Raw genomic sequence first — 27774 nt, 5'->3', positions numbered from 1 at the left:
GGAAGTAGTTTTAGGTAGAAGATTCAACAGATAAATCTCCAGCTTCAGATAGTCTGTCAGCAGGGGAGGAGAGGGGGGCTCAGCACCACGCTCCCTGGCACCTCAATGAGCTCCAATGATATAGACTCTAGTAAGGGTTTTTGCGCTCCAAGATGAATTGGACGTTGCTGCATTCTCTGGCCATGTGCAGAGCTATTTGCCCCACAATATGGCACATATCAGCATTTATGTTCCAGGCCCATAATGTCAATTTTACTTCAGTGGGAGTTTATGAACACCTTCATTCAAAGTAGGAACAGTCTTATAAGGAAAATGTTTGCAATTGACTCTTTCCATTAGCCAAATTAAAAAAAGGAAAATAAAGTTAAATATATTAAGCTACTCATCACAGAACATATGCACATACGTTTCTATCCATAATAAACATCTGGACAATGACTTTTTGTGGCAGCCCTTATAATTAGTACAATACAGCCAGTATTCAGGAGAAGAGACAATGAAACACTGCATGGTAAATTTACTGTGCAGGTCCCGGACTACATAATACTAAATAACCTCCCTCTGTCCACTGATGCCGCTGTCATAGAAGAGCTGTATTGTGTGGTGCTTGTTTGTTTTTAAACAACTTTAGACATTGCTTCTGTACCAAGACACAGCTAAATTAAGTGTTTGCTCTAATGCTTATTTACCCAAAAAAATGTTATAACTAAGATTCCCATGTGTCTGTGCTGGAGCAGTTGCAATTGTTTGTCCAATAACATCCTTCTAATATGGAAATATTTGAGGAACAGTTATCTGAGACATTGTCAACCATAATAAGCACTGTGTGTCTTGTGATGCTATTGTTCTGCCCAACCACCCAAATCAAACATTACTTTGCAGACCTTCCCTATGCAAAATAGCCAGATCTGGTGGTTTGACAAATCAAATACAGACTAGCTTAAGCGTAAAAGTAACCAGTGTTGATTTTGTTTTATTGGTGTGTTTTGTAAATCTAAGTCACTCCACTTGAAATACATTGGACAATTATTAGGTAGTATTTCTGTATGATTCCTAATTACAAGTCACATTTTGGAAACTACTGTGTTTTGAACAGAAAGCTCTGCACGTGTATCCGCAGAAGGTATGAGCAAACGCAGCAGTGTTTATAAGAAGGAAAGGATACCACCACCTACAGGAACAACTAAATACTGAAGCACCAGCACTAGAAATGTATAGCACAGAGCATCACACGTGTGTACAACCCCATGGTCTTTACAAAATACCACAAACAGCTGCTGACCAGAGGTATACAGATAACGTTTTATTAGTAAGATTTGTCACTACAACCTGATCTGATTAGTTTCTTGCAAGTCTCACTTAACAAAACTGGAGGCTTCATGGTGTAGAACTTTGTTCATCGAAAACCGTGTAGTGCATGGATGGTTTTCCTATACATTCAAACTTCCAAGATTAAAAGTGGCTTTTTCCCTGAAATTTAAGGCTACGGTAAGTCATGGTGCATTGCAGGATTTTTATCCCTGGTAGTCTTTGAGGAGCTGGTTTGCTATGACCAGTCGCTGTATTTCGCTGGTGCCTTCATAGATTTCTGTGATCCTAGCATCCCTATAATGACGTTCAGCGGGCATCTCTGTCACATATCCCATACCACCAAGAATCTGTATAGCCTGAGGGGGGAAAAAAAACACACACTTTGTATCAGTTTCAATTATTGTGTGCTAAAATCACTTCACACACAGGATATAAAAGTAGCTTCTGCGGCTGGGCATACCAATTTCTAGATCTCCGCTTCCTCCCAGCACAAACTGATCACAATTAGAAGATATCTAACATATACTGGTGTTGGAAGACATTGGAGCAAGTCCTTCCTGAATTGTTTTGGTTGACACCACACCTATGAAACATACACACGTCTTATCCAGGACTCTGAAGCTTCCACCTCAACATCTACACCTCAGCAGAAAAGCCCGGCTCCACCGACGTCCTGGCAGCAAGCATGATTTATTCATGCTATCTAACTCCAGTCTCTTTTTCTCATTCTGATGAACTTTTGCTATGAGGTTTGAGAGATTATCTTGCTTTAACTATGACTCTTACTGTTGATATACATGTGATTTGATGTTATATACAGGTTCTTTGCGTATGCCCTCATACTTAAATCCGAAGGAAAGCTAGTTATTAGGTTCTTGTAAATATTCTAGAATATATAACTATCTATTGTTTCACAATATTTAGAACTCTAATTACATAGTCCCACTTAGTAGAACTTGGACCTTTCCCAAGTCAGTGTCCCCCAAAATAGACATGGAGTTTCTCATTCTTTTCCTTTATTTTTATTTTTTTTATTTGTTAGCCCATACTCTGGCTTAACCGGAGCTTACTCAGACCAGCTCTTAGTCCTGGTACAAACTTGTAAAATGTTTAAGTTTGAATTATTTTGACGTACGACTTACTTGTCATTGATGTGATGTTATTTATAGCATTTTGACCTGTTATACGTTCAAGTTGTTTCCCCGCTCCCACACCTCTGTTTCTAGCATACATGTGCTTCAAATATACGCTATATACAAATCCTGTCAACACTTACCTCCCTCCCATGGCGCTCCTCCCCCCACTAACTAATTCTCACACTTCCACTCTCAAAGAGATGGTGATACGCGACACACCATTTCTCTAGGTCCTGCACCTCACGTCGAGATCAGTACCGACCTGTTTTTCCTTTCCTTTATTCCTCATGTGTCTCCCTCTCCCCACATCCAACTACTATTATTGAATAGAGTCTCCAGCCTTTTTGATAGTACAGGATATCCCTCAAACTTTCATCCACCATGAACCTCAAAATTTTATCTCTTAATGTCAACGGCCTCAATTCACCAAACGCACGCACAATGGCCTTACAGTATTTCAAGCGAAGAACCCAGATCTAATTTTTCTGCAAGAAACGCATCTCAAAGTCCCACACCCTACGCTGGCCTCTAAATCATACCCGCACGCTTTCTACTCTTCTGCAGATGCTAAGCGTAGAGGTACGGCAATACTAATACATAGCAGAGTCCCGCTGACTGTAGACTCCCAGATATCTGACTCTCTTGGTAGGTACATCATCCTTAGAGGCACCTTAAACCAACATCCCATAACTCTGGCTTCAGTATATGCCCCAAACGTGCAGCAGGGAAACTTCTATGCAGACTTTTTCCGGCAGCTATCATCATATGCAGGAGGTATGATTATCATCGGAGGGGACTTTAATACAATAATAGACCCAATTTTGGATAGGTCCAGACAAACACATATCTGTGGGCAATTCCGGGGAACCCAATAAACTAAAATCCCAACTGAAATCATTTAATTTGTATGATGCCCTACGAGTGTTCTATCCGTCTTCCAGAGCTTACACGCATTATTCAGCACCTCATGACCTTTACTCAAGAATAGACTATTTTTTCATTGACCATTTGAAAACCCAAAGATTGGGGGATGTACGGGTCCTCCCCGTGTCCTGGTCTGATCATGAAGCGGTCGAGCGGATTCTGCGCTTACCTCATTTCCCTCAGTCACGCCCCAAGTGGCAACTGGATGAATCTATACTTCTTAAGAAAGAGCATATCACCCAGATTTTCCAAGCTATCTCTGATTACATTTCCTATAATGCTTCCCCAGACATATCGCAATCTGTTCTTTGGGAAGCCCATAAGGCCATGATACGGGGTACGCTCATCAAATTTACAGCGCAACAGAGGCGGAAAGAAAGAGAGCGTATTCTGGAGCTTGAACAGCAGATACAATTAACTGCATCTCGCCACCAAACTAATCCTAAAAAACGCATATACTCCCAGCTTCTTTCTCTCAAAGGGCAATTAAATCAAATTTTATCAAAACAAGCAGCTAAAACCCTACTCTGGGTTCAGCAAAAATATTATGAAAAGGGAGATAAGGCTGATACGATCTTGGCCCGCAAACTCCGCGCCCGACGTACTCGACACAGAATAATGTCAGTGAAAGATTCCGTGGGGTCCTTACTCTTCGACCCTCAAAAGATAGCGCAGAGCTTTAGGGATTACTACGCCTCACTATATAATTTGCGTTCTAAAATTGATGATCCAGCCCAGCTTAAAGCGAATATTAAGAGCTATCTTCATTCTTGCCAATTGCCTAAACTCACTAGAACTCCAATAGCATCCCTCAATGCAGATATTTCGTCAGAGGAAGTCTCTGATACTATCAAAACTTTAAAGCGTCAGTCTGCCCCAGGCCCAGATGGATTTTCCGAAATTTATTACAAGAAATTCTCCTGCCAACTGGTCCCCATGCTCACGGGATTGTCTGGATCGATCTTGGAAGGAGGCAAATTTGATGGAGCCACCACCGGAGCAGGGATTGTGGTGATACCTAAGCCGGACAGAGACCCCGCTGAAGTGGGCAGTTACAGACCCATATCTCTTCTTAATGTGGATTTAAAGCTTTTTGCTAAAATACTAGCCAATAGACTGGGTCCTGTTCTCCCCTCATTGGTCCATCCCGATCAAGTGGGATTTGTTCCGGGAAGACAGGCCTCAGATAACACCAGAAGAGTAATAGATCTAATCCACTGGGCTAATCACACGTCTCTCCCTGCTTTGGTGGTCGCTTTAGATACTGAGAAAGCTTTTGATAGAGTGGCCTGGCCCTTCATGCAGCAAACCCTGGTGAGCATGGGGATCCAGGGAGCTTTTTGTAAGAGAATCTCCGCATTATACCATAACCCCACAGCCTCGGTCCTAGCTAATGGTCTCACCTCCTCTCCCTTTAGTATAAATAAAGGCACCCGCCAAGGTTGTCCTCTGTCTCCCCTACTTTTCGCCCCTGTTATGGAACCTTTGGCAGCCAGGATTAGAAATAACCCGGACATCACAGGCATCCCCACGAGTACTAGAGACCATAAGATAGCATTATATGCTGATGATATTATACTTACGCTCTCTAGGCCCCATATTTCCCTGCCCAACCTTTTTAATGAAATTACGTCCTATAGCTCACTCTCGAACTATAAAATAAATGCCAATAAATCGGAAATCTTAGACTTCAACACTCCTCAACACATTATCCAAACGCTTAAGTCTAACTTTAACTTTAGATGGCAACATAGTAAGATTAAATACTTGGGAGTCTATTTAACTAAAAAACTATTCCTCATTATACGCAGCTAATTTTCCCAGACTCCTAAATACAATTAGAAATGACCTATCCCATTGGAATAAATTTCACATTTCATGGATTGGCCATATGGCCTCTGTCAAAATGAATGTTCTTCCCAGGTTATTGTATTTATGGCAGACTCTCCCAATTCAGGTTCCTCTACATATCCTTAAACATCTGCAACAGATGATTTCCAAATTTGTATGGGCAGGACGTAAGCCTAGAGTACGAATGCGTATACTCTTCAAGCACCAGACTGCTGGTGGTCTAGGGCTCCCAAACATATTAAAGTATTATCAAGCTACACATATGTCTCAATTTATCCTTTGGCACTTACCCCCTCATAATAGAGTGTGGACTCACATTGAATCAGATATACTTCAATTATACTCCCCATACTCCTTGCTTTGGATCTCACCCCAACATAGAACAAGACGCTTAGCCCAACTACCCTCAGCCTGTTTCTCTGTTTCAATCTGGGACCAAGTGACTAGATCCTATAAAATGTTATCTGAATACCCGCTTCTTGTCCCGCTTTGGAACAATAAAAAATTTGAACCAGGCCTAGATCACAGAACGTTCCATCATTGGACCTCTCACAATCTGCTCTTTGCCAGGGGTCTGGCCCCAATGAGGGTGTTCCCTACATTTTCGTATTTGCAGAATAGACTAGGGTTGCTGCGAATATTTTTCTATCAATATCTGCAGCTTAGGCATTTTTATCGTTCCCTAAGAACTCCTCCCCCTTCGGATCGTTGGTCGACTTTAGAGTCTCTATGTCGATCATCTACCATTACTAGAGGTTGAATATCCACTGTTTACCAGCTGATTAATAGCTTTGGGCAGCCGGATAAAGAGCCGCACGAGTTGGCTTGGGAACGGGACACTGGGGAGACCCTGACTCCAAAAGAATGGTCAAAGATAAGAAATAACATAGCTAAAACATCAATTTCGGTGAGAATAAAGGAAAATTCATGTAAAATTTATTACAGGTGGTATTTAGTCCCCTCCCGTCTGCATACTATCTTTCCTGCTTCCAGTGATCGATGTTAGAGGGGTTGCGGACTGCGGGGTACCCTGTTGCACGTTTGGTGGAGTTGCCCTAGACTGCAGTCTTACTGGCAGCAAATTCATAAGCTGATTGAATCTGTGACCCAGGTTAAGATGCCTGATTCCCCTCTGTACTCCCTTCTTCCCAGACGGCTCCCTGACGTCACCCGGCCCATACAAAAGCTCATTGGCCATATGGTAAATGCAGCTAAATGTTTGATTGCAGCTCACTGGAAGGATACTGCCCCCCCCCCCCCTCACTCTCAGCTACCATTAGCAAAATTTTGGTCTATTTACAGAATGGAAAGCATTACAGCCGTCCTTAAAGATAAACCAGAGAATTTCCAAAATACATGGTCTCCTTGGACGAGCCATTTCAATGCTGAACCCCCATTAACAACCATCCGCTCTCATAAACTATGATAGTTAGAGGCTTGGAACATCTTATACTTTTAAATGATAGTCATTGACAGTCTGATTACACCTCCTTATAGCCAAGTTTGTCACTATTTTTCCTCTTTACCACTTGATTCAGGGAACAAAAGGTGATAAACTCTTCTCCCCCCCCCCCCCCCCCCCCCCCTCCAGCCATTGTTTGTCTTCCCCTTTTCCCCCAAGCAACGAAAATAAGAAAAACAACACTCTCGTTCCTTTACAGCAGGCCTGTCCAACCTGCGGCCCTCCAGATGTTGTGAAACTACAAGCCCCAGCATGCTTTGCCAGTAGACAACCCGTTGATAGCTGGAAGGGCATGCTGGGACTTGTAGTTTCACAACATCTGGAGGGCCGCAGGTTGGACAGGCCTGCTTTACAGTAACATGCCAATTTACCAAAAATAAACAGCAGCAACAAAGGTACATGGAGCTAAATAATGTGAGAGTTCACAGACTGGTTTGTCACTGTGGACTTTAAAAAACAAAACCACCACAAACACATTCACATTTTACTTTAGTACTAAACTTCCTGGCTCTGTTTTTATTGTTCAACACACTCCAACTGGAGGTATCTTCTCCTCACTGGGAGAGGATGTGACAAAATTTACCATAAACCATGGGATGTATAAAATTACAAACACCTGTATCATACCAAGAATACCCACTATCTGACGTTTCACATTATACCAAAACAGTAAATGAACACAGAGGTCGGTTGCAGCACGTCACTTCTGAATGCCAACATTGTGTACATAATTATTATACAAAGTGGACTCTATAGAGAAGTGTGGCAAAAACACCTGGCAAGCCGTCACTGCTTCAAGAAGCAGCCACAGCTGCACACATTGGTGACATCCGTCCATTAGTCTTCATGTGACCCATGTACAGCTGTAGTATATACTGCAGCAGCTGGGCAACATGTGCTGGTCATTTAGGTATAACATTTTGCATAATCACACCCACCAATGTGCAAAACTAACGTTTCCTTTTTTTTGTTGGGGAGGGGGAGAGGCAGGGGCAGGGGCAGGGGCATACATTCCCTTCTGCCCTTTCCTTACTTTCAGACTAGTTTATCCATGCTTGCATATTCTTAATGTGTTTTGAAAAGCTAGGAGGAAACCGCAAATAAGTGAGGGTACCTGATGAGAAATCCGAGTAGCAGCCTCAGATGCAGCAAGTTTTGCCATTGCAGCTTCCTAATAAAAGAAAATGTATGGATTCGGAAGATTGCAGAATCATGAAGAAGGCAATACACGGTAGTGTGCTAGATTATATAGGATGTAGTGCCATGGAGCAGAACTAACCTTGGTATAAGGTTTCTTGTTATCCTTCAGCATTGCAGCTCTCCACGTGAGGAGCCTGGCACTCTCCAGAGCTAGAGCCATGTCTGCCAGCTTAAACTAAACAGTGAAAGAACTGGGTAAATATCTATATATAATAGCAAAAGAGTTGGTGAATCACACGATTAGGTAAGTGCCCTCACCTGGATAGCTTGCAATTTGCTGATCGGTGCAGCAAATGCAACCCTTTTCTGTGCATAGTCTACAGCACAGTCCAGAGCAGCCTGAGCAATGCCGAGAGCCTGAGATGCTATTCCAATCCTCCCAGAGTCTAAAGTTTGCTGGGGGGAGAAAAAAAAATAATTAAGGAAAAGCAGTACACACAGTGTCTGACACTTAACTACTGTCATGTAAAAGTCACCATAGCAATTTTGAAGCCCATTCCAGGTTGTCCCAAAAGATTCTCACGTGGTATCCGACAGTCTTCAAAAATCAAATTTGCTGTGGAGGAAGCCCGGATTCCCAGCTTGTCCTCTTTCTTTCCGAGTGACAGACCCGGGTACGGCATCTCAACCAGAAAAGCACTAATACCCTGATAAATAAAGGTGTACAATAGTGTAGTGCTGAACCTCCAAGGCAACATACAAATAATCATAACTACAATACAATCAACCTGGTCACAGGAGAATATAACAAGAAAACATAGCAAAATAAAAGTAAAAATTTACTCCACTTGAAAAATAATATTTATATAAACAAACTCAAATGTTAAAATGTATGGCAGTAAACAAAATCAAAACTACTTCATTGTTGGAATAGGCATAGTTTAAATATAAAACCCCCAAAACCTATACCCCATAAAGAGTGGTGTATGTGTGATAATGTTAACATACCAATACGTTCAGGGGTGATTCAATGTTTATACGCAAAAACTAGAAAATAATGTAATAACATTGTTTATTTTTGTTTGTATGAGCAAAAAAGTGAAAGATGCCATCATTACCGAAACGTCACGTGAATCGCCCCCTATATCTGCATATCCCACTCACAATGACTTGTTTAGACACACTGAAAGAGTCAGAATGATAGCTGAAGAGCAACATTTTTAAGAAAACTATTTTCTGCATGTAATCCATGTAAGCCTTCTTATAGCTGGATGTCCAGACAAACATTAAGAAAACAACACTACATAAATGTAATTCTAACACCAAAAATTCTACTCCAGTTTTCTTAATGACTCAAGTGATTTTTTTTTTTTTATACATGTACCCATGTGTGTCATAACCCACTAGTGGAAAGTGACCATGTTTATTGGTGATGGAGAAGCTGTTTTATACACACCTGATTGGGTCACTCACCTTATGTTTCAAGGACTTGTCTGTGGTAGCAAAGACAACAGCTGCAGACGCTTCCCATGCATTTGTAATCCAGGATTTTGTTCCATTCAGGACCCACTTATCACCCTCAAGCTTGGCTACAGTGCTTGCTGCCCCTGCATCACTGCCATTCCCTGAAAATAACAAAAATGTGTATTTTAGCCCCAGTGCTGGACAACAGTTCACAGTAACTTTAAGAAAAAATAATGGAAAAAGTAATGAAATGCCCTATGCTTTCACATATAAAAGACAATAAAATAAAGACATTTATTGGAGAAAAAAAACCCATTAATTAGATGCATCTCTAAACATCTAAGTTTTGTTGAATCTTAAAACAAGATTTTCCTACCTTCAGCAGACCACAAAGACCATGGGGTACATTTACTAAACTGCGGGTTTGAAAAAGTGGAGATGTTGCCTAAAGCAACCAATCAGATTCTAGTTGTCATTTATTTAGTACAATCTACAAAATGACAGCTAGAATCTAACTGGTTGCTATAGGCAACATCTCCACTTTTTCAAACCCGCAGTTTAGTAAATATTCTCCTAGGTGATGCTTGAAACGAGAACAGTTGTTTCAACTACCACTTTGTGTACCCTGCTACATTTCAAATTCTTTTTTCATGACAGAAAGGGCTTGGTAGTACCATGAAAATTGTTAAAGTGCATTATACAGAATAAAATAGGGAGCGACAAAACCCAAAAACAACCTCCCCCCCCCACCCCCTCCAACACCATGAGCTTCCTCACACTGTATCCTGGACCATGTCAATAGTGACATAGCTGTTCCTGTATTCAGTGGCAAACTCTGGGATTCTTCATTAACCTGTGTATAGTGTACTTTGTACCAAGATTTGGAGGCTTGAGCCATCAAGGTCAGTGATTGTGCAATTGCCCACCAAGTTCAACGTATCCGACATTGGTTGAGGGGTGTGTGCAACCTGAATCACAAGAGTGTGAAAATGCACCCATAATACTGATGGGAACACATTTTGGTTATAAGCATGTGCAAGGGCAGTTATGAAATTTGAAGATAGGGCCCCCTCCAAATCCATTACGTGGGACCCTATGTGATAATCCGACTTGGCCAGTGTGGACAGTTAAATAAAACAAACAGTATTCCACAGAGGAGCTTTTTTTATTTAAAGAATTAACCATTCCCTGCAGCTGTCACTGAAAATATGATCATTTATAATGGTGCCAATATGTGGTGTATTTTCATACATGTCTATAGCCTGAATACAAAATATTAACAAGCCTTGGACATTATTAAGGAAGCTGTGATCACAGAAATGGTTTACAATCATCATCAGTGCCTGGAAAGAATTCCTTTTGAAGTGTACATCCTTGTAGGTTTCCTAATAGTGTGAATGGATGAGCATGAGTGCAAGCCAGGACAAAATTATATGATCCCTAATTCTACCGCTGCCAAGACACAGGACAAGACTTTTGTTTGATATTTCTTCTAACGATCACCTAGGTTTATCACAGGCTTATAATGGACGTATCTCACAAACCTGGTTCACTGAGTGCAAAGCAGCCAATCTTGGCCCCATTACAAAATGGAGTAATCCACTTCTTTTTCTGCTCTTCAGAGGCATATTTGAGGATTGGCCCTAAATAAAGAGACTAAGGAAAATGTAGAGAAGTAATGATCATATCAATAACCAATAATTTGCTATGTGTCAAATGCATTCACCCACTGTTACAAGAGATGAGGTGTTCTCTATGACAGAATTTTATTAAAAAACAAAAACTGAACACCATAGACCAGAGCAGGCCATGTCTGCTGATACATTGCTTCCTAGTGGTTTTACACCTCGGAATATTTGATACTGCATTCTTTATTTTGCTTCCACAGTAAGCAGTTCCTTTTTTCTTCTCTGAAACCTGATGACCTATTAAGGTATAAAGTACATACATCGATGTCAGATGCTTCTATGTGCAATAGTTTAGCAGGGCATCATCCGAATGAATGCTAAATGCATACGAACAGCATTAAAAGTATATATGCAATTTTGATGCCATTTTCACATTCAGAACAGAAGTCCACTCATGGTAATTAATAGACACCTGCTGAATGCAACAAATCTGCGTAGGCCCGAAGCATGCGTTGTTCAAAGACAGGACTTTTTTTTCCTCCCAACTAAAACATTTTCCTTATCTAAAACATTGCACATTACTGTAAACTGATCATGTCTGAGAACTTAACTCAGGGATATCAAAGGAGATTGTTGCTGATCTGATCAATCAATTATGTGCAAGCGACACAGTAGTGATTGAAAAGTGACTCTTATAGCAGAAAGATCTCATGTGTAAAATTTCAGATAGATTACTTTTATATAGAATCTAGCGGTAAAGTAACATAGGACTTTCTATGAGACACTTACACGAGTTATTTTTGCTAGAAGTGTTGCATCTCAAACCTGCAATCACTGGGTGCACCTACAAGAGGTGTTTCAGCTTTCTATGTGATGTTCGCATGTGTTAATCTGGATGGCTATGTCCATTAAACTATAAACTGTGATGACATTCAACAGCTTCTATGGTTTTTATTTGTTTTGTCATAATGTCATTACCAGCTTTAACGTATTCGTTTTTTTTAGTTTCCAAGAAGATAATAAAACGGAAAGAATGGTTTTATATGCAGCAATTCAGGCTTTGTAATTATAGAATCTTTATTTTATTTTTTTAAAATACCTAGATGTTTTATTTTTTATCAGTGAGCCTAGTGCGCAGTCTCTTTTATTTATGAACAGTAAAAAGGGTGTTGCAATTGCATGTAGAATGTTCTCACATTGTTGACGCTCATAACAACCCCAGTGGACGCACATCCACGGCTTATTTCTTCCATTGCAATAGAATATGCCAAGTAATCGAGTCCAGCACCACCCAGCTCATCTGGTACCTCCACTGCCAACAGACCCATGTGTCCCATCTGCTGGACCTAGAGGAGGAAGAATTTAAAAGTGAAGAAAACAGGTAAAAAAAAAAAGTAGGCAACCCATGACCTTCCAGTTGTTTCAATCCAAAAATGGCAGTGGCAAAAAAGTAGAAGCTTAACCACACAAAATATAATATATATATATATATATATATATATATATATATATATATATATATATATATATAATATTAGAAATTTCTTTCCTTTTCACCAGTATAACACAAATATTTGTTTATATAGTTGGAAAGCTGCTATCCTGGTAACTTATTGAAACTAAATATTTGTACATACAAAAGTCATAAATGACTTGTTTCTCTGTACATATATATGGACCTATACGTGCCAACATGCCCACCAGCACATGCTAGCATTACAAAAGTCACAGGTTATTTAATGTGGAGTAAAGGTATGTCCTCGGTTCTGTGCGGTGACCTAGTAACAGAGCACATAAATGCCAGTAGGTGAGGGTGCAGGGAGACTCCAGGAGGGGGGGAAGGTACATCTCCTGGTCAGTAGCCCGGACACTGGTTGGCACACCTGCTCCCGCGGGTATCGGTGCTCCCGGTCCAGCTGAGCAGCTAGGGGCTGTAGCTCTCTCTCGGCGTACTCCCGGCATGTCTCCCGCAGCATGCGGTGGGTGTCCGGCAGCTCGGCACTCTGGTACACGGTGTGCAGGGAGCGGAGGGCTGGGGAGAGAGGCTCAGGTCAGCCGCCGCACAGAGGTCACTGGAAGATCACCAAGTGATGTAAACTCACCCGTGCAGATCGGCCGCCACCCGCGGCTCAGCACCATCACCCGGGGTAACATGGCTGCTCGGCTGTCCCGGCTCACACCGGGAGTGTCCTACGGCTGCAGTAAGCGTCTCAGTCCGCCCGCCGCCAGCGACGTGACATAAGCCCCGCCCATGACGTGACGCGCGCCCTTCAGATCACGAGCCAATTGTAAACACTAGCACACGTGACTTGGACACTTGCTGTGGGCAGGACTCAGGTCAGGGTATATGGATCCATTCCTGCACCCCACCAGGGCCCAGACTACAAGGAACTCACACCACAGCACTTTATTTAAATGAACTTTATTTTTTTTTACAGAAAAATACAAGTTCTGACAAATGCCATCCCTATTTATGAGTAAACAGAATATCCCATTACCATAAAAGTAATACAAGGTGAAGGTCTTAGGTACAGTCATGCCATTCATTTGACCTGTTATTTGTCAAGTTGGAAATTTCACGTTCTCTGCTTGTTTGGGAGAGGTTTCCATAATTACAGGGACGGAATTCCTAGCCTGACAGAGAACAGCATTTTTCATCTAAGCTCCAACTCCAGAAGACTGTGCTAATGGTTCCAAAATTCAATAAAGAATCTGGATACTACCTTCTCCAATGGAGCTGCCTATTTCTGGAACACCATAACTTCAATCTCACACATGTCTGAGATCTTTCTGTCTTTCAGCTCAATGCATTTCTTCCTAGAACAATACCTCATATTTAATAATGGTTGAAATCTAGTTTCTGCTGTTGGACCTTCACCAAAAGAACACTTTAGTAAAACAATCCTAAAGTCATACATTAAAACAAGTTTTATGTAAAGATTAACTACTCATTTACACCATATAAATGTAATCCAGTAGATCCCAGGATAAGCAGCATAAACTCCTGCATCTACTATCATCTCTTTTCCGAATGTTGATTATGAACACCAGCAACATAACATCAGTTTTTAGAACTGAAAGCCATGGCACAAATCAGTTTTATAGAGTACAAGGAATGTTTGGTTAGGGGCAACAGCCATAGGTGGAATACATGGCAACGTGCTAACTTTCTGAGGACGTCTTCATGTAAATCAACAAGCACATAACTAGTTAGAGACTAGCCAGGTATTTTAACCTAACAGTAATACAGGATGAAGGACTTAGCATACTATACTGCTTGAACACAGGGTAAGTGTCCACCAACATTTTAAAATCAATAGCCCACTTACATATGGAAGACAATTATCTGTACTGGCATCTAACCTTTGCCCAGTCATTATGGCAGGACTTTACAGTGGACATTTGTATAGTAAGTTATTGCTTCTAGCTTCAGTGGAAGTTACAGACATACAAGTTATTTAAAGCTCGTCACATGATAAACTATACCACTAATAAAATAGTCAATATATTTCTCCCTGAAGGGAGAAAAAAAACACATTGTAAAATAGGCACATTCGTGAACCACAGAGGAAGATACACAACTGTTAACAAGAGTCATTATCACACACACATCCTAGTTTCTAATAATTAAAAGAAAAATGTAGGAATTATCTGCGTGAATCCTGCTCCAAAAAAATTGACAAGAAACTGTAGAGTAGACCTCAGTGAGTGAGCATTTTGTATTTGTTTGTTTAAACTATGGAAGTGGAATAAATATTTAAGATTTTATGTGGTGATTTTAGAAATCAACTTTACAGTTTTTTTTTCACAGACTCCTGTTCCGGAAGTACAGAGGGCAATGAAAATTAGTATTGCACAAAACAAGTTTCAAGTTATGTCAAGCTATGCCAACCTTCACTCTGTTTTCTTATTAGAATATGCATATTACTGTAACAGCAACTTGTCAGTTCTAGTTCCCTTCAAACCACAGAAGGCTGTGTAACTGTCAATAGACGACAAGACAGGCATGAAATCGAAAAAAATAAATATTTTTTTTTTGTACAAAGTTTTCAGATTCTTATTGCAGCACTTTATAAATCAGCAAAAAGACAATGCTTCTTGATGTGTCAAGCACAGGATTGACCTCAAATATCTCCCATAATCCTCTGCTCCTGTCAAGGGATCTTATATTCCAAAATGAATCAGTCAAAAAATGAGATCCCTACTGCCCCCCATTGTAGGCATAATCTGCTTTATTATGCATGATGAGCTTGTTATCCACAAAGTAGAAGCTGTCAGATCTTGTCTCGTACGGGTTGTCGATCATCAAGCGGACTATGGGGGGAAAAAAAATGAAAACAAAAGTTACAGTAAGATACAAGTATACCAACAAATTGTAAATTACAAAATAAAATATATAACTTTACAAAAACGTAGGCTACATGGAATTCAGGTTTGACAACCCTTACTAAATCATAACAAATGTATTGGGACAAGCACATATAAATGGAACCAACTAAAAGAAAAAGCATGACTAGTATGTTTTCATAAGATTATTCCTGCATGCATTGCTATAAAACCGTTGTGAAATTATTATTATTTTTTTTTTTAAAATGTACTACTTGCATTTTATTATTAAATGAAAAAAAATACACTACAGAAAAGTATGGTGTAAAAAAAACAAACAAGAAACACACATATTGCTAGCTGGCTACATGTTTTCACTATATTTTAGTGGTCAAAGTGTACAGTTAGAAGTGGCAGTATGAAAAATGTAAAAGAACGCAATTTGATAGTTTTACACTGAAGACAACAGGAGAAGTGGCGATATAGCATACCACCATATATCAGCCCACTTCCACCACTGATTTTACTGAACAATATTACATTTAATAATAGGCCAGAGACCTGGTGCTCCAGGGTGGTATATGAAAAGGAGAAACATAATTTAAGTTATCAATGTGCACGAATTAGGCACAGCAATTTTCCACAAAAAAAAATCAGGCTGATAACATTTAGCAACAAACACATAGTAGCAATCAACAGACAGTTATATTTGTTACTTTCTAGATCATATGGTCTCCTAACACTACTGATGTTTCATATTTGAAAAGTGTTATAGCATAATTCTGTTAAATTAGATGAAAACAATACAATAAAGATTTATACAGCATCATTTTTGCAAGGCACTTGGAGCGAGCAAACAACTTGCTATCATATATACATAATTTATTGTTTTCATGTCTCAATTATAAAAGTATTCTAAACTCAAAAGTGGATATGTGGGGGGGGGACATTTATCCTGACACTGGTTGCAAACCTTTGTCAACGCAAAGAACATAAATCAGAAAGAGCACTCGCCATCACACAAAAACATAATACTTACTGAGGTCTTCTGACAGTTGTGGAAATTCATACATGTGTTCACACGTGTTACTGCTATTGGGAATGCAAAAGCCAAAGTCAAAGTCAAAACTCTTAAGTATACGTTCACGGAAGTAATGCCTCTCAATCATCCGGAAACTCTTCACAGGCTTATCGCCTACTGTGAACTCCACACTAAGAAGTTGTAAATAAACAAAAATGACATTAAGATACATTGTTCCAACTTTCTGGAAATTAGAATATCCAAAACAATCTTGTAAAAAAATACCAAGCACAGGGTTGGCATTGCACATTTAAAAGGAAAAAGCAACACTTTTAATACAAATTCGATAAATAGTAAAAAGTAGGTTTTACTTTTTTGTTTACAAAAACAAAACAGGAAAGTTAAATTTGAAAATCTCATTCACTTATTTGTTTAATTGGGAAACTTTCCCATGAGAAATGCCACCCCACTGGTAGCAGGTGGGTGTGGCAGCCACCATCTTGCAGACATGAGCGGGTCGAACCGGGAGGCAGCTAAGGAATTCTGCTGTTATCTTGACATTGCACCAAAACCTATATTTTACCATTCTGTGGTTCGTTTCAAGGCAGAAACCGAAAACAGGAGCTTTATTACACTGTAAGTGGGTGTGCCAAACACAAGTCACAATAACTGACACTGTGCATTCTGATTGGTCTTCCTGCACATCTACCCCCTCTGAATCCATTTTATAGGGCTGAGCTGAAATATTCTGACACATAGGTGGTAACGCAGCTTTAAGTAAACAAAGCTTTACATAGGCATAACTTACTCCTATGCTTAACAGAGAGAGTCTACTCATACAGCGCATATTCTTTCCACTCTCTATAGAAGTCTGTGTGCATGAACATTTTGTTTACCCTACTTCAAGCTACGTTTGTGCTCCTTTCACCACAGTGTAAGCAAAGCAAATATCAGACATGGGAAATAACGTGCACAAGGCTTCAGTCAAAATCATTATGGAAAACGAAAAACACTCACGTGGCGCCAACTTTCCGGAGCCTGAGAAATGCTGGAGTGAATTGATAACGCACAAAGCGCCCAGCACTACTATCAAGCTGTCCAGTTTCCTCATCTTCCTCCTCTTGCTCTGTAAACAAAATAACGTGCATGCATAAATATAAAATTAGGAATAAATTAACAGGTAAACAAACCACTGGGCAACCAACTCCTGAAGGTGTCATTACAATTTACTACAAGACAGCAAATGAGAAAAGCAACAAAGAGATGAATAGAAAATACTGAGGGGCACCAATACTATCAGACAACCATACACTGTTAGTTTCAGGAACAACAGGGCATGGGGTAGTGGGCATCACCCAGATAGACCTGCATATAGTATACCTGGGCAGGGTTTGGAGATCTCAAATAACACAGTGCCAGTCTCTAAATCCCGGATTTTAAAGCGAGTGAAGTCAATGCCATAGATATTCTCCTCGGGTTTACACAGATAATCTAGTAAGGAAAGAAGCACAAGTTAGAACAAATAAGTGACAGTGTTCTGTCCCCTCCCACGATCACGCGTGTCCCCTCCCACACTGCAGGACTCACTCTCCGTGACCCGGTTCAGGCCTAGGACATGATCCGGTCTCAGCTCCCTTAGGCCTAACAAGTCCTGCTCGGTGACCGGGGGGTCGGGACTACTTCCCTCCCTGCCAGGTACCCGCCGCGCCTTCAGCCGGTTGATCACCCCGCCCCCCGCCTTCTTGCGCTCTTCCTTAGCTGCCTCCCGGTTCGACCCGCTCATGTCTGCAAGATGGCGGCTGCCACATCCGCTGCTGCCGTAACTATGGAGAGTAGGCGGCTCCCACCGTTACTTGGCGATGTAAAGAGCGCACAGGAGACGCAGCATAATTGGGGCGTATGTCCAAGAGTCGTTCAGCCAATAAGAGTGTGAGGCTGGAAGTTTATTTTGATTTGCACTTAAATCAACACTGACACAACAGTGCAGGATTAGATTTGAAGGGCAAAAATCACAACTGTCCCGATTTCAGGGGATTATCCTGCCATTCCATTGGACCTGTGTAGCGGCTACCAGGAATGTTGGCTGGAGTGTCCCTCTTGTAAGAAAATACCATTGATTTCTGTAGAACCCAAGACTAAACTGCTCAGTAGTTTCCAAATAGTTGTACAGCAGTGGGACATAGCACATATTTTATTTATTTGCATAGCTGCATATATCTGGATAAGAATGGTACCTACGTTACCACCAGGGCCATAACTAGGACTGTGCGAGAGGGGCGGCTGCCCAGGGCGCAAACATGAAGGTGGGGCGCAGGGAATTAATATTTTAGATTATTTTGGTTAAAATTAATGGTGTTGGTGACATCACATTTCCTTCTTGCTCCATGTGCAAACATTTCTAGTTACGCTCTGGTTATCACTACCACTTGTGATATTTTTTGTTAAAATATGAGATAAGCGCATGTGACGGTTGTAGGGGCACAAAATAAACTTGGCAAAGGCATACTATGGAGGAAACTAGACAACCTGCTGTAACAAATGAAGGGCCAATTGTCTTTCTAACCCAAGCCTGGAATGCACGTTCATTTACAGGAGGCGGGGCAATAAAGGAATGATTTTCAATATTTTCATTAATTTAGTAAATTAAAGTTGGGCAAAGAGTTGAAAAAGAGGGATTGTTATACCTTTCTCAATAGGTGCTGGTCTCACAGCAGCAAGCATGGTACCACATTCGTATTCATTCACTTAGTGTGAATAGGGTGCCATAAGTACAAATGAGCACCTAATGCTTCTATTTAAATAAATGTGTGCTTTTTTTCTTCATAACTTTGGTGTCTAAAGATGTGCCCCTTTTATTTTTCCATAAATATGGACTGTTTTTGTTTAGTGATTATGATTGATCATTATATAAGAAATAAAAAAGTAACATGCTAGATTCAAAGGGTGGACTCCTCTGTCACCCATGATTCCCATAATTCTGCAATTGGGATGGTATATTAGGTTGTTGGGGAGAAAGACTGGCGACAGTCAGACAGAAAGTCGGTTTGTGGAGTCTTAGAGACCTCTTCGAAAGGAAAGCATTGGTGCTGCGCAAAGAGATCCTTCCCAATCAGCAGTACACGGCCCAAGCTTGGCCACTTCTTGCTGCTGTCTGCAAGACCATCATGAGGACAGTCTTCCACTTCATCTGGTACTCCAAAATGGACTGAGGAAAGAGGTCAGTTATGTATAAGAAGCCCCTCAAAGGTGGGAAAGGGATACCTGATATCTTTACCATGCTGCAAGCCTTTGTTTGTAACTGTGACTGGATCACTTATAAATATCTTATGGTATAAATTTATTTAAAGGAAATAGTGCACGGCGCTTATTTATATTATTGCAAATGTACTTATTTTTAATATTGTGTGTATTTTGGTAAAGGAAATATCTATTTCTGAGACCAGGGGAAGAAATTTGTTTTTTGTTTTAACTTTGCTATAGGAAATGCATTATTCTGAGGTATATACCTGATGCAATAAGCATTTGTTGAGGAAGTCTTTTGTGTATTTTGGTAGGAAAATGACTTGTTTGGGGTTTTGTAACTTTTCTTTGGGAATGTGTATTCTACAACTGTCTGAAGAAAGGACCCATGTTAATCTCATGTCAATTAGACATTTTGATGTGTGAGGGTCCAGCACTTGAAGGCACAGGAAGGCACAGGAAGGTTTAATTAGACTTGCTGTTAGATTTCCTGTGTCTAAAACAGGACGCAGAAAATCACAGCAAGTTTTAGAATATCACAGATAAGTGTAAATATTGTTAGCTATTGCATGTAAATCCATTTTAGGTAAACACATAGTATCCCGATTCTATACCGTGTGAGGCTGTGTCCAAAACTGTATAAAAAGCACTGATTTGTATTGAAAATTGTTCTTCTTGTTTCATCACACCTGCTCACTGGTACCTTCAACCAGGGTGAGCAGATAAACATCACTTGCTTCAAAGACCTGCTTAGAAACTTGTCTATCCTTGTGTCCTACAGATTAGACCCAACTCTAATCCGTTTCCGGCTGTTCTGAGATCTGGACTCAGTTTTCCTGTACCACCGCTCTGCCCGCTACCCAGCAGCTCTGGCCAATGTGATAGGCCAGGGGGGATCAATTCACAGCAACCCTGATCCATGGAAAGAGGTCAAGGGTACCAGCCCAGGTACACAAGTAACGAGGTACACTAGCAGCGTCAGTTACCCAGAAGAAACTCGGTACTGGATGCCGGTAAGGACTCTAGTGGTGGCAGCATTTGTAATCCCCTCCTACTGAGGTTAGAGGGCGCATTTGGGATAACGAAAGTGAACGTAAGCCCAGCTAGTTCCCAGCAACAACAGTGGCATAGGTGGTCCATCCTGTCACAGTAACTGTATCCACAGGACTTTGAGTGAAAAGAACATATGCTCTGCTGAAAAGTCCATTTCCCGCTTTTTCCTCCAGCCTCTTTGGAGATCTCTTGGTTGGGACAAGAGACAGCTTCTTTCCTTACAACTAGACTACACCTTGGTTTTACCTGGATGTTGGACAATTTGTGAGAGAACCCTGACCTCTTATCATGGATCAGGGTTGCTGTTATAGGGGTATATTTACTAAACTGCGGATTTGAAAAAGTGGAGCTGTTGCCTATAGCAACCAATCAGATTCTAGCTGTCATTTTGTAGAATGTACTAAATGATAGCTAGAACCTGATTGATTATTATAGGCAACATCTCAACGTTTTTAAACCTCCAGTTTAGTAAATCTAGCCCAAGGAGTCTGTTCCAGGGCTCCCTGCTGCTACAGCAAAACGTGTGGGAGAATGTGGTCTCCACGAGACTTACTAATAGACATAAAGACATTGCATGGATGGCTATCCTGGGGGGGTTTGCCTCTTAGGACATTCATGTACTCCCAGAACCTGTGCAGATATGTTTACTGCCCCTTTTGTATCATCAGAAGGGAAACAGCTCAGCGTATTTTTTGGGACTGCACAGGCACTGTTGGCTGCCTTGGAACACGAACATAAGCATAATGACAGTGTGCCCAGGACTTGCTTTTCATACCATTTGGTATTTTATGGATTATTTCCTGGGACCCACACTATTGAGGCAATCCAGGAGGCCTGGCACCTTATGAACTGTTTTAAGGAAGCTATATGGCTTGCAAGGAATCGCCTCATTTTGAAACGGGGGAAGATCACCATCCAGGACTGTCGCAGACTGATCCACAACCTGCTCAGAGACTATAACACCATTGACTGTCCTGAAGAAGAGGAAGGCAATTGACTGTTGTCTTCCTCTTCTCCCCACATGTTTTTTCAATAAAGCTTTGGGCTTGTGTCTCTCCCTCCCTTACCCCTCTCCAACCCATTCCCCCATCACTGTTTGAAGTTTTGTTGAAATGTCTTGCCTTAATTTATGCACCCATCCCTATATTTGTGTCCATCTCTCCTATGATCTCCTCCCACCTACCCCTCACAACCATTATTTGAAACTGTTATGTTGTATAAGTTTTGCATGGTTAGTGCAGCACTTGATATATAGTGTAAGATGTCATATCTTGTACCTTATGTCTTGTATTGTACTAAAAAGTATGAATGATTGTTTCACTGTGCATTGTGCTTACAGCTGCGCTACGACGCAGTATGTACTTGAATGTAATGTCTCGTATGTTTATCGTACCTTTATACAAAATACACCTTTACAGTCAAACAAATTAGGTTGTTTTAGATCCAATTGCCTGCAAATTGCAGTGTCTATCGACCCAAAAAGATGGCTTACCCCTATCTACAGTTGATAGCGAGCCTTCAGGTGTTTGCTGGCCAGTACAGGCTGTTGAGCAATGACTGCAGCTAAACATGTATATAATCATCATCCAAATGCACTACTGATTCCTTGTCAGATCTGGAAATTCAGCCCAAGTGCAGAACATTCAAATCTTTCAGATTTGCCATACACATGTATGTACGTGTATGGCAAAATGTGACAGATATGGCCTCTCAACAGTTAGGTCAAGGGGCCAGATCAAACTGTATAGGCTCCTTTACAGTTACAATACTAACTCAGTAGCCTCTTTACTAGGTACACCTGCTTGTTAATGCAAATATCTAATCAGCCAGTCATGTGGTAGCAGCTCATTGCATAAAATCATGCAGACATGGTCAAGAGGTTTGGTTGTTGTTTAGACCAAATACCTGAATGGGGAAGAAATAAGGTCTAAGTTACTTGGACCATGGAATGATAGTTGGTGCCAGATAGGATGGTTTAAGTTCCAGAAACTACTGATCTCTCTTACGATTTTTGCGCACAACAGTCTCTAGAGTGCGCAAAACAAAAAACACTTAGTGAATGGCAGTTATGTGGGTGAAAATTGTATAGTATTTGTCCTAAATAAAATATTTACAACTATTTCTTTGATAGTGTGACAAGATGGGCTTACTCTACCACTTGCTTCTGGATAGAGAAGTAACTTGTGCAGCACCTCTTTGCTTACTCTGACTGGATCCTGACTGCTTACTCTGGATCAGGACTCCTAGGTGGGTAGAGCATTGACACAGGAAGCTGGCTTCAGCACAGGGCAGCCAGGGGACAAAGTAGAGTGTTAGCTCATATGTGTAGGTCACAAGAATATAGCAGGTATAGCTTCCACAGAAACACAGCAGAACAGAGGAGAAGGGGAATCCTTAATTTCCTGAGGGATTAAATTTGGCAATCAAGGCTCTCAACTTGCTCAAATGCATTGGTGGACTAGCGAGAGCCCAGAACAAAACCATCATTTAGTGTCACGAAAACCTTATTTGCTAAGTTATCATAAATTATGTTTACAAGAGCTTCACCTATATAGAGCGCCAAGGAACTAAGATATGTTTGCTGGTACCTGGTTATGCCTAGTACTTAATCTCAAGTAGTGATACTTAACAGGTGTAGATTGACACAATAGACTACAAGCAAAGATAATAGATTGATCTGAGAGTACCATGGCCACTGAGATAGATGATGCGCCAATAGGATACTGGTCTAGCAGGTTTGGGTGATGGATGCAGTACCCAAGTTCAACCAGTACTACTCTTGAAGGTAGAGAGTACTGAGTTGTACAGTGATCCACAAAGTAATTGCGCAAGTTTCAATCTCAGTGTTTGGCCAGTAATGCTGTGGCAGTATAGAACAGCACAACTACTGATAGAATCTAACAAAGCAGGTAGACTAGGAAAAACAGTGGCACTAGTGAAGTAATATTTAGGCACAGCAGTTGTGAGTATTGGCCAAATGACAGTTCTGTGGAATAGCGACCACTGAGATAAATAAGAGTCAGTCTATTAACACAATGTGCAGAGTAATGAGGTGCAAAATCCAGAGAACAGACTAAATGGCAGAGCAATGATGAATGTGCAAGTGTTGCTAAAGTATCATAGAGGAGACTAGGGGGCTATTTATTAAGGTACTTTTACCCTAAAATACAATTTTTGGGGTATAACCCCAAACAAGATGAGCTGTCTCGGGATGATTTTTTATTAATTGGGGCTGAAAATCATCTCTCATCGTTGCAATGACATAATTATTGGGGCAAAACGCTAATTAATAAATATGACCCTTAATAAATACGCCCCTAGATGCCCAATAACATAAACAGAAAAGGTAGATTGTATTTATTCAAATCCCATTCTTGGGCTCAATAGTTTATTAAAAATGAATTATATGAAATAAATGTGTGCACACATAAAACAATTTAAAACAAATATAAAATCACTTCCAGGTGTACACTATCAGGTGGTAAGATAGAAGCTATGTCTCATTATGAAATATATCATCATTAAAGGGAATTTGAAGCTGTCATTACAATCTTGTGTAATAAAACTACATGATCTCATGTAGATTTAGACATTTGATAAGTGACTCAAATACCTATAATCATTTAGGATTAAATAGTATTACAGTAATTATATTTGCTAGAATTTGGATCTCCTTAATAAGAATTGACTTATTTACCTGGAAATAATTTCTTTCAAATATCTGATATGATGGGGTTCTCCTATAAAGGGACCTTTTTATTATAATATAGTAAAGCTAATTTGGCTCTTATTCGAGAATCTCTTATTGTTATATAAATTAGACATATTAATCTCCATATTCTAGGTTATTGTGCCATCTGGAGGTGATTTAGTAAAATGTATGTATTTTACCAAGCTATGTATTTTGCCTTCTTTTTCAGTTGATAAAAAGTATTACAAAGTAACACTATTATTTTAGCCTCAGATTTCCCATTTTATTGATACTATGGGGGGAATTCAATTGGCCGCGTTACTGTAAAAAGTAACGACGCCTGTGCACTGTTACTGTTATTACGGTAATAGTGCGCTTAAATACCGTTATTACGGTAGATTCAATGCCAGCGTTTTGCTCGCAGCTCCCTGGCCGGATTAAGTTTACCGTAATAACGGTAATAGATTTAACGCTGCACTACTTCGAGGGTGTATAAGTTTCAGAATTCCTATTATTCCGTTTATAGTTCCCTAATGTTGAAGTTGTATATATAAAATAATAATAACATTTAGTGTCAGCAACCTGATTTGCAATATTATTATATATTATTGTTATACTACATATTATTATATTGAGGAATTGCTGGTATAATACTGTGAAAAGGCTAGGAACTATATCTCGTGCAAATATCTCTTCTGAGAAAGTAGATCCGGGATTCATTGTAAGCCATTGACCTCTGTGATGACATCATTTTGTAAACACACCCACTTGTAAAAGTTTTCAAATTGACCTGCAGTCAATTTAGAGCAGGCACTCTACCAAGAATCCTGATCTGTCTGCAGGCTGGTAACTATGTAACTTAAGATCTAAAAATGAAGTAAAATCTCTATTGCAAAAGCTACGATTGGACTGGACAATATTTATTTATACTGGAAATTAACTCAACACTAATGAGCTAAATTGTTATGCCCTCATTCTTACATATTTGATATTACTATTAAATCTAAGTGGGTTCTAACATTAGGTGCAATTCTTCTCTTCACTTACTTAAGGACAGCCTTCTGCCGTTCTGCATTTATCCCTATTACTTATGCTGTTGATTACTGTCCCTACTTAATCATTATTAAATTCTCCCCCATCATGATTCCCTCCAAAGGTATATCTCTATTGCAGTGACAAGTCACTCACATGGATGCCGCCAAAAGAAAAAAACTGGGCTTTAAACCCCAACCGACCAATCATCACGGAGATAGTGATGGGTAGTTCATGAATGCTCAGTTTAAAATGAACTAATCTTCAAAGTGAACTAACACATTTAGTTCACAGCTCCGGAAAAGATTAGTTCATCATGAAGTGGGAGGAGTTAGACAGAGATAAAGGCAGCAGCTCCAGCAGCCTCACTTACTGTCTCACTCACACTGGCTCTTTAGTTCCTAACTGTAAAAGGAAAGTAGAAAGCACAACACAGTCCATTAAATACAAACCTATTTTTTTTTAAAAAAAAACAAACATCTGAAATTGCACTGACTAGCTAAACAATATGAGTAAGTGAGAATGTGTGTGTGTGTGTATGTTCACGCTACTCACCATTTTGTGAAAAAAAAATCACTGTCCTATTAGTCTTGATTCTGACTGTCACGGGCACTAGGAGTCTTTACCCAGGGATCACCAGGTGATAGGCTTACCAGAGCAGTATAGGTGGTAATATGGTACTCTGGTAGCAGGGTGATCACGGAACAGGAAATAGCAGATGATGAGATGCTCAGGAAAGTCTATGACTAGCAGCACCGGCAATATGGAGGTAATAATACACGAGGAACTGTATGGACAAAGGACACGTGAAGGTAGTCAGTGGTCTGCGGTAGCAAGTTGTACCACTGCTATAGTGAGGAGGAATGTCCAACAGAAACGAGGAGGTGATGAGAGTCAGCGGTCTGCGGATAGCAAGTTGTACCGCTGTCTGAGTGAAGGAATGGAATCCAAGTGAAGGTATCCAGGGAGTCAGTGGTCTGCGTTAGCAAGTTGTACCACTGCTATGTGAGAGGATACTGGAACAGGTGAAACTGGAAACAGGGGTCAGTGGTCTGCCACTAGCAAGTTGTACCACTGAATATATATGTGAGGAGGTGCACGGGGAGAGACTGCAACACAAGATATACACGGGCACCTTAACTTTGAACCACAGTAATATGCACAATATATATGTATATATGACTGAACAGCACTGCCAATATAGAAAGTCTCTTGAAGTAATCCAGCACGAGATAACACAGTCAATGATGGCAATAGACTCAGCGGATAGCAAACTCCAGAGGAGAACCAACACAGTCCAGCAAGGTATGCAATACACAGCACAGTCAATGAGAAGTATGCATACCGTGGTTCAGAAGTAGGCAGTCAGACAGGAGTGCAGAGATACCTGAACGGCAGGAGGCCGGCAGGATGCAAAGTCCCTGGATGGGTGAAGCGGTGGTCTAGTAGGTGCAGCGCACAGGTAGGTAGACCAGCAGGGAACACAGGAAAGCGTGGAGAGCGGATCAGCAGTAGATGGATGAGTAGCGCTGAGGAGTAGCAACAGCGGGTCTCTGCGGAAACACGGAGGTAGCCAATAGCAACCAGCAGGTGCAGTAACGATGGGACACGGGAGAGCAGAGTTGAACTGGAACTGTTGATCACGGAGAGTAGCGGGTAGCAATAGTGGCAGCAGCCTCAAGGAAACACGGGAGAGTAGACAAGAACTGAAGACTGAAGCGCACAGAGGCAGCGGATAGGAATCAGCCAAACAGTCACGATGAAACACAGACGGGTTGCAGGTTGAAGACTGTAGTGCACGGAGGCAGCGGATAGGAATCAGCTAACAGTCACGATGATGAAACACAGACGAGTTGCAGGCTGAAGACTGTAGTGCATGGAGGCAGCGGATAGGAATCAGCTAACAGTCACGGTGATGAAACACAGACGAGTTGCAGGTTGAAGACTGTAGTGCACGGAGGCAGCGGATAGGAATCGGCTAACAGTCACGATGATGAAACACAGACGAGTTGCAGGTTGAAGACTGTAGTGCACGGAGGCAGCGGATAGGAATCAGCTAACAGTCACGATGATGAAACACAGACGAGTTGCAGGTTGAAGACTGTAGTGCACGGTGGCAGCGGATAGGAATCAGCTAACAGTCACGATGATGAACAGGTGAGTGGATGTGGATGGAAGACTGTAGTGCACGGAGGCAGCGGATAGGCATCAGCTAACAGTCCCAATAATACACGGTAGAGTTGAAGTGGTTAGAAGACTGTAGTGCACGGAGGCAGCGGATAGGAATCAGCTCACAGTCACGATGATACACAGAGGGGTAGCTGTGGTATGGGAACCACAGTAGTAGAAGTGGTTTGGAAACCACAGAGGTAGAAGTGGTTTGGAAACCACAGGAATCAGCTGGGCTGAATAAACGAGGAAACACAGGAACACCTTCAGAGACTCATGGGGAATGAGACTCCAAGATCAGGCAACGTGGTGTTGACCACAGGTGC

The 27774-nt window shown here is 40.9% G+C and overlaps 2 protein-coding genes across 3 annotated transcripts; both read right to left on the bottom strand.

Moving 5' to 3' along the window:
* Positions 1–1285: 1285 nt before the first annotated feature.
* Positions 1286–13172, bottom strand: ACADS (acyl-CoA dehydrogenase short chain). 2 transcript variants are annotated; one of them, XM_075215102.1, is made up of 10 exons: positions 13019–13172; positions 12800–12948; positions 12113–12262; positions 10833–10944; positions 9298–9449; positions 8361–8531; positions 8143–8280; positions 7964–8059; positions 7799–7855; positions 1286–1667 (listed from the first exon to the last, which is right to left on the bottom strand). In XM_075215102.1, exons 1-10 carry the CDS (start codon positions 13068–13070, stop codon positions 1515–1517), a joined length of 1230 nt encoding a protein of 409 aa, XP_075071203.1. In that variant the 5' UTR covers positions 13071–13172; the 3' UTR covers positions 1286–1514. The 2 variants fall into 2 exon arrangements, with proteins under 2 accessions (XP_075071203.1, XP_075071206.1); XM_075215105.1 differs by lacking the exon at positions 12800–12948 and having other exon boundaries at positions 13019–13115.
* Positions 13173–13322: 150 nt separating this feature from the next.
* UNC119B (unc-119 lipid binding chaperone B) lies at positions 13323–18128 on the bottom strand. Its single transcript, XM_075215112.1, has 5 exons — positions 17851–18128; positions 17644–17754; positions 17281–17389; positions 16282–16454; positions 13323–15230 (listed from the first exon to the last, which is right to left on the bottom strand). Exons 1-5 carry the CDS (start codon positions 18044–18046, stop codon positions 15118–15120), a joined length of 702 nt encoding a protein of 233 aa, XP_075071213.1. The 5' UTR covers positions 18047–18128; the 3' UTR covers positions 13323–15117.
* Between the last annotated feature and the right edge of the window lie 9646 nt (positions 18129–27774).

Source organism: Mixophyes fleayi, chromosome 1, assembly GCF_038048845.1.
Source record: "Mixophyes fleayi isolate aMixFle1 chromosome 1, aMixFle1.hap1, whole genome shotgun sequence".
Taxonomy (NCBI): Eukaryota; Metazoa; Chordata; class Amphibia; order Anura; family Limnodynastidae; genus Mixophyes; species Mixophyes fleayi.
This window is presented reverse-complemented; position numbering and strand designations above follow the sequence as displayed.

Bases quoted from the DNA above. Each gene is read 5' to 3' on its own strand.
- ACADS (XM_075215102.1), bottom strand. From the start codon at position 13,070: ATGTTACCCCGGGTGATGGTGCTGAGCCGCGGGTGGCGGCCGATCTGC. The intron at 12,263-12,799 runs GTGTGCCAACCA...TTCCTCCTCTAG, and splicing joins ACCGATACCCGCGGGAGCAG to GTCCAGCAGATGGGACACAT. The intron at 10,945-12,112 runs GTGAGAACATTC...CATTTTCCTTAG, and splicing joins TTGTTATGAGCGTCAACAAT to TCTCTTTATTTAGGGCCAAT.
- UNC119B (XM_075215112.1), bottom strand. From the start codon at position 18,046: ATGAGCGGGTCGAACCGGGAGGCAGCTAAGGAAGAGCGCAAGAAGGCG. The intron at 17,390-17,643 runs GTATACTATATG...TTTTGTTTACAG, and splicing joins GATCTCCAAACCCTGCCCAG to AGCAAGAGGAGGAAGATGAG. The intron at 16,455-17,280 runs GTGAGTGTTTTT...ACAACTTCTTAG, and splicing joins CTCCGGAAAGTTGGCGCCAC to TGTGGAGTTCACAGTAGGCG.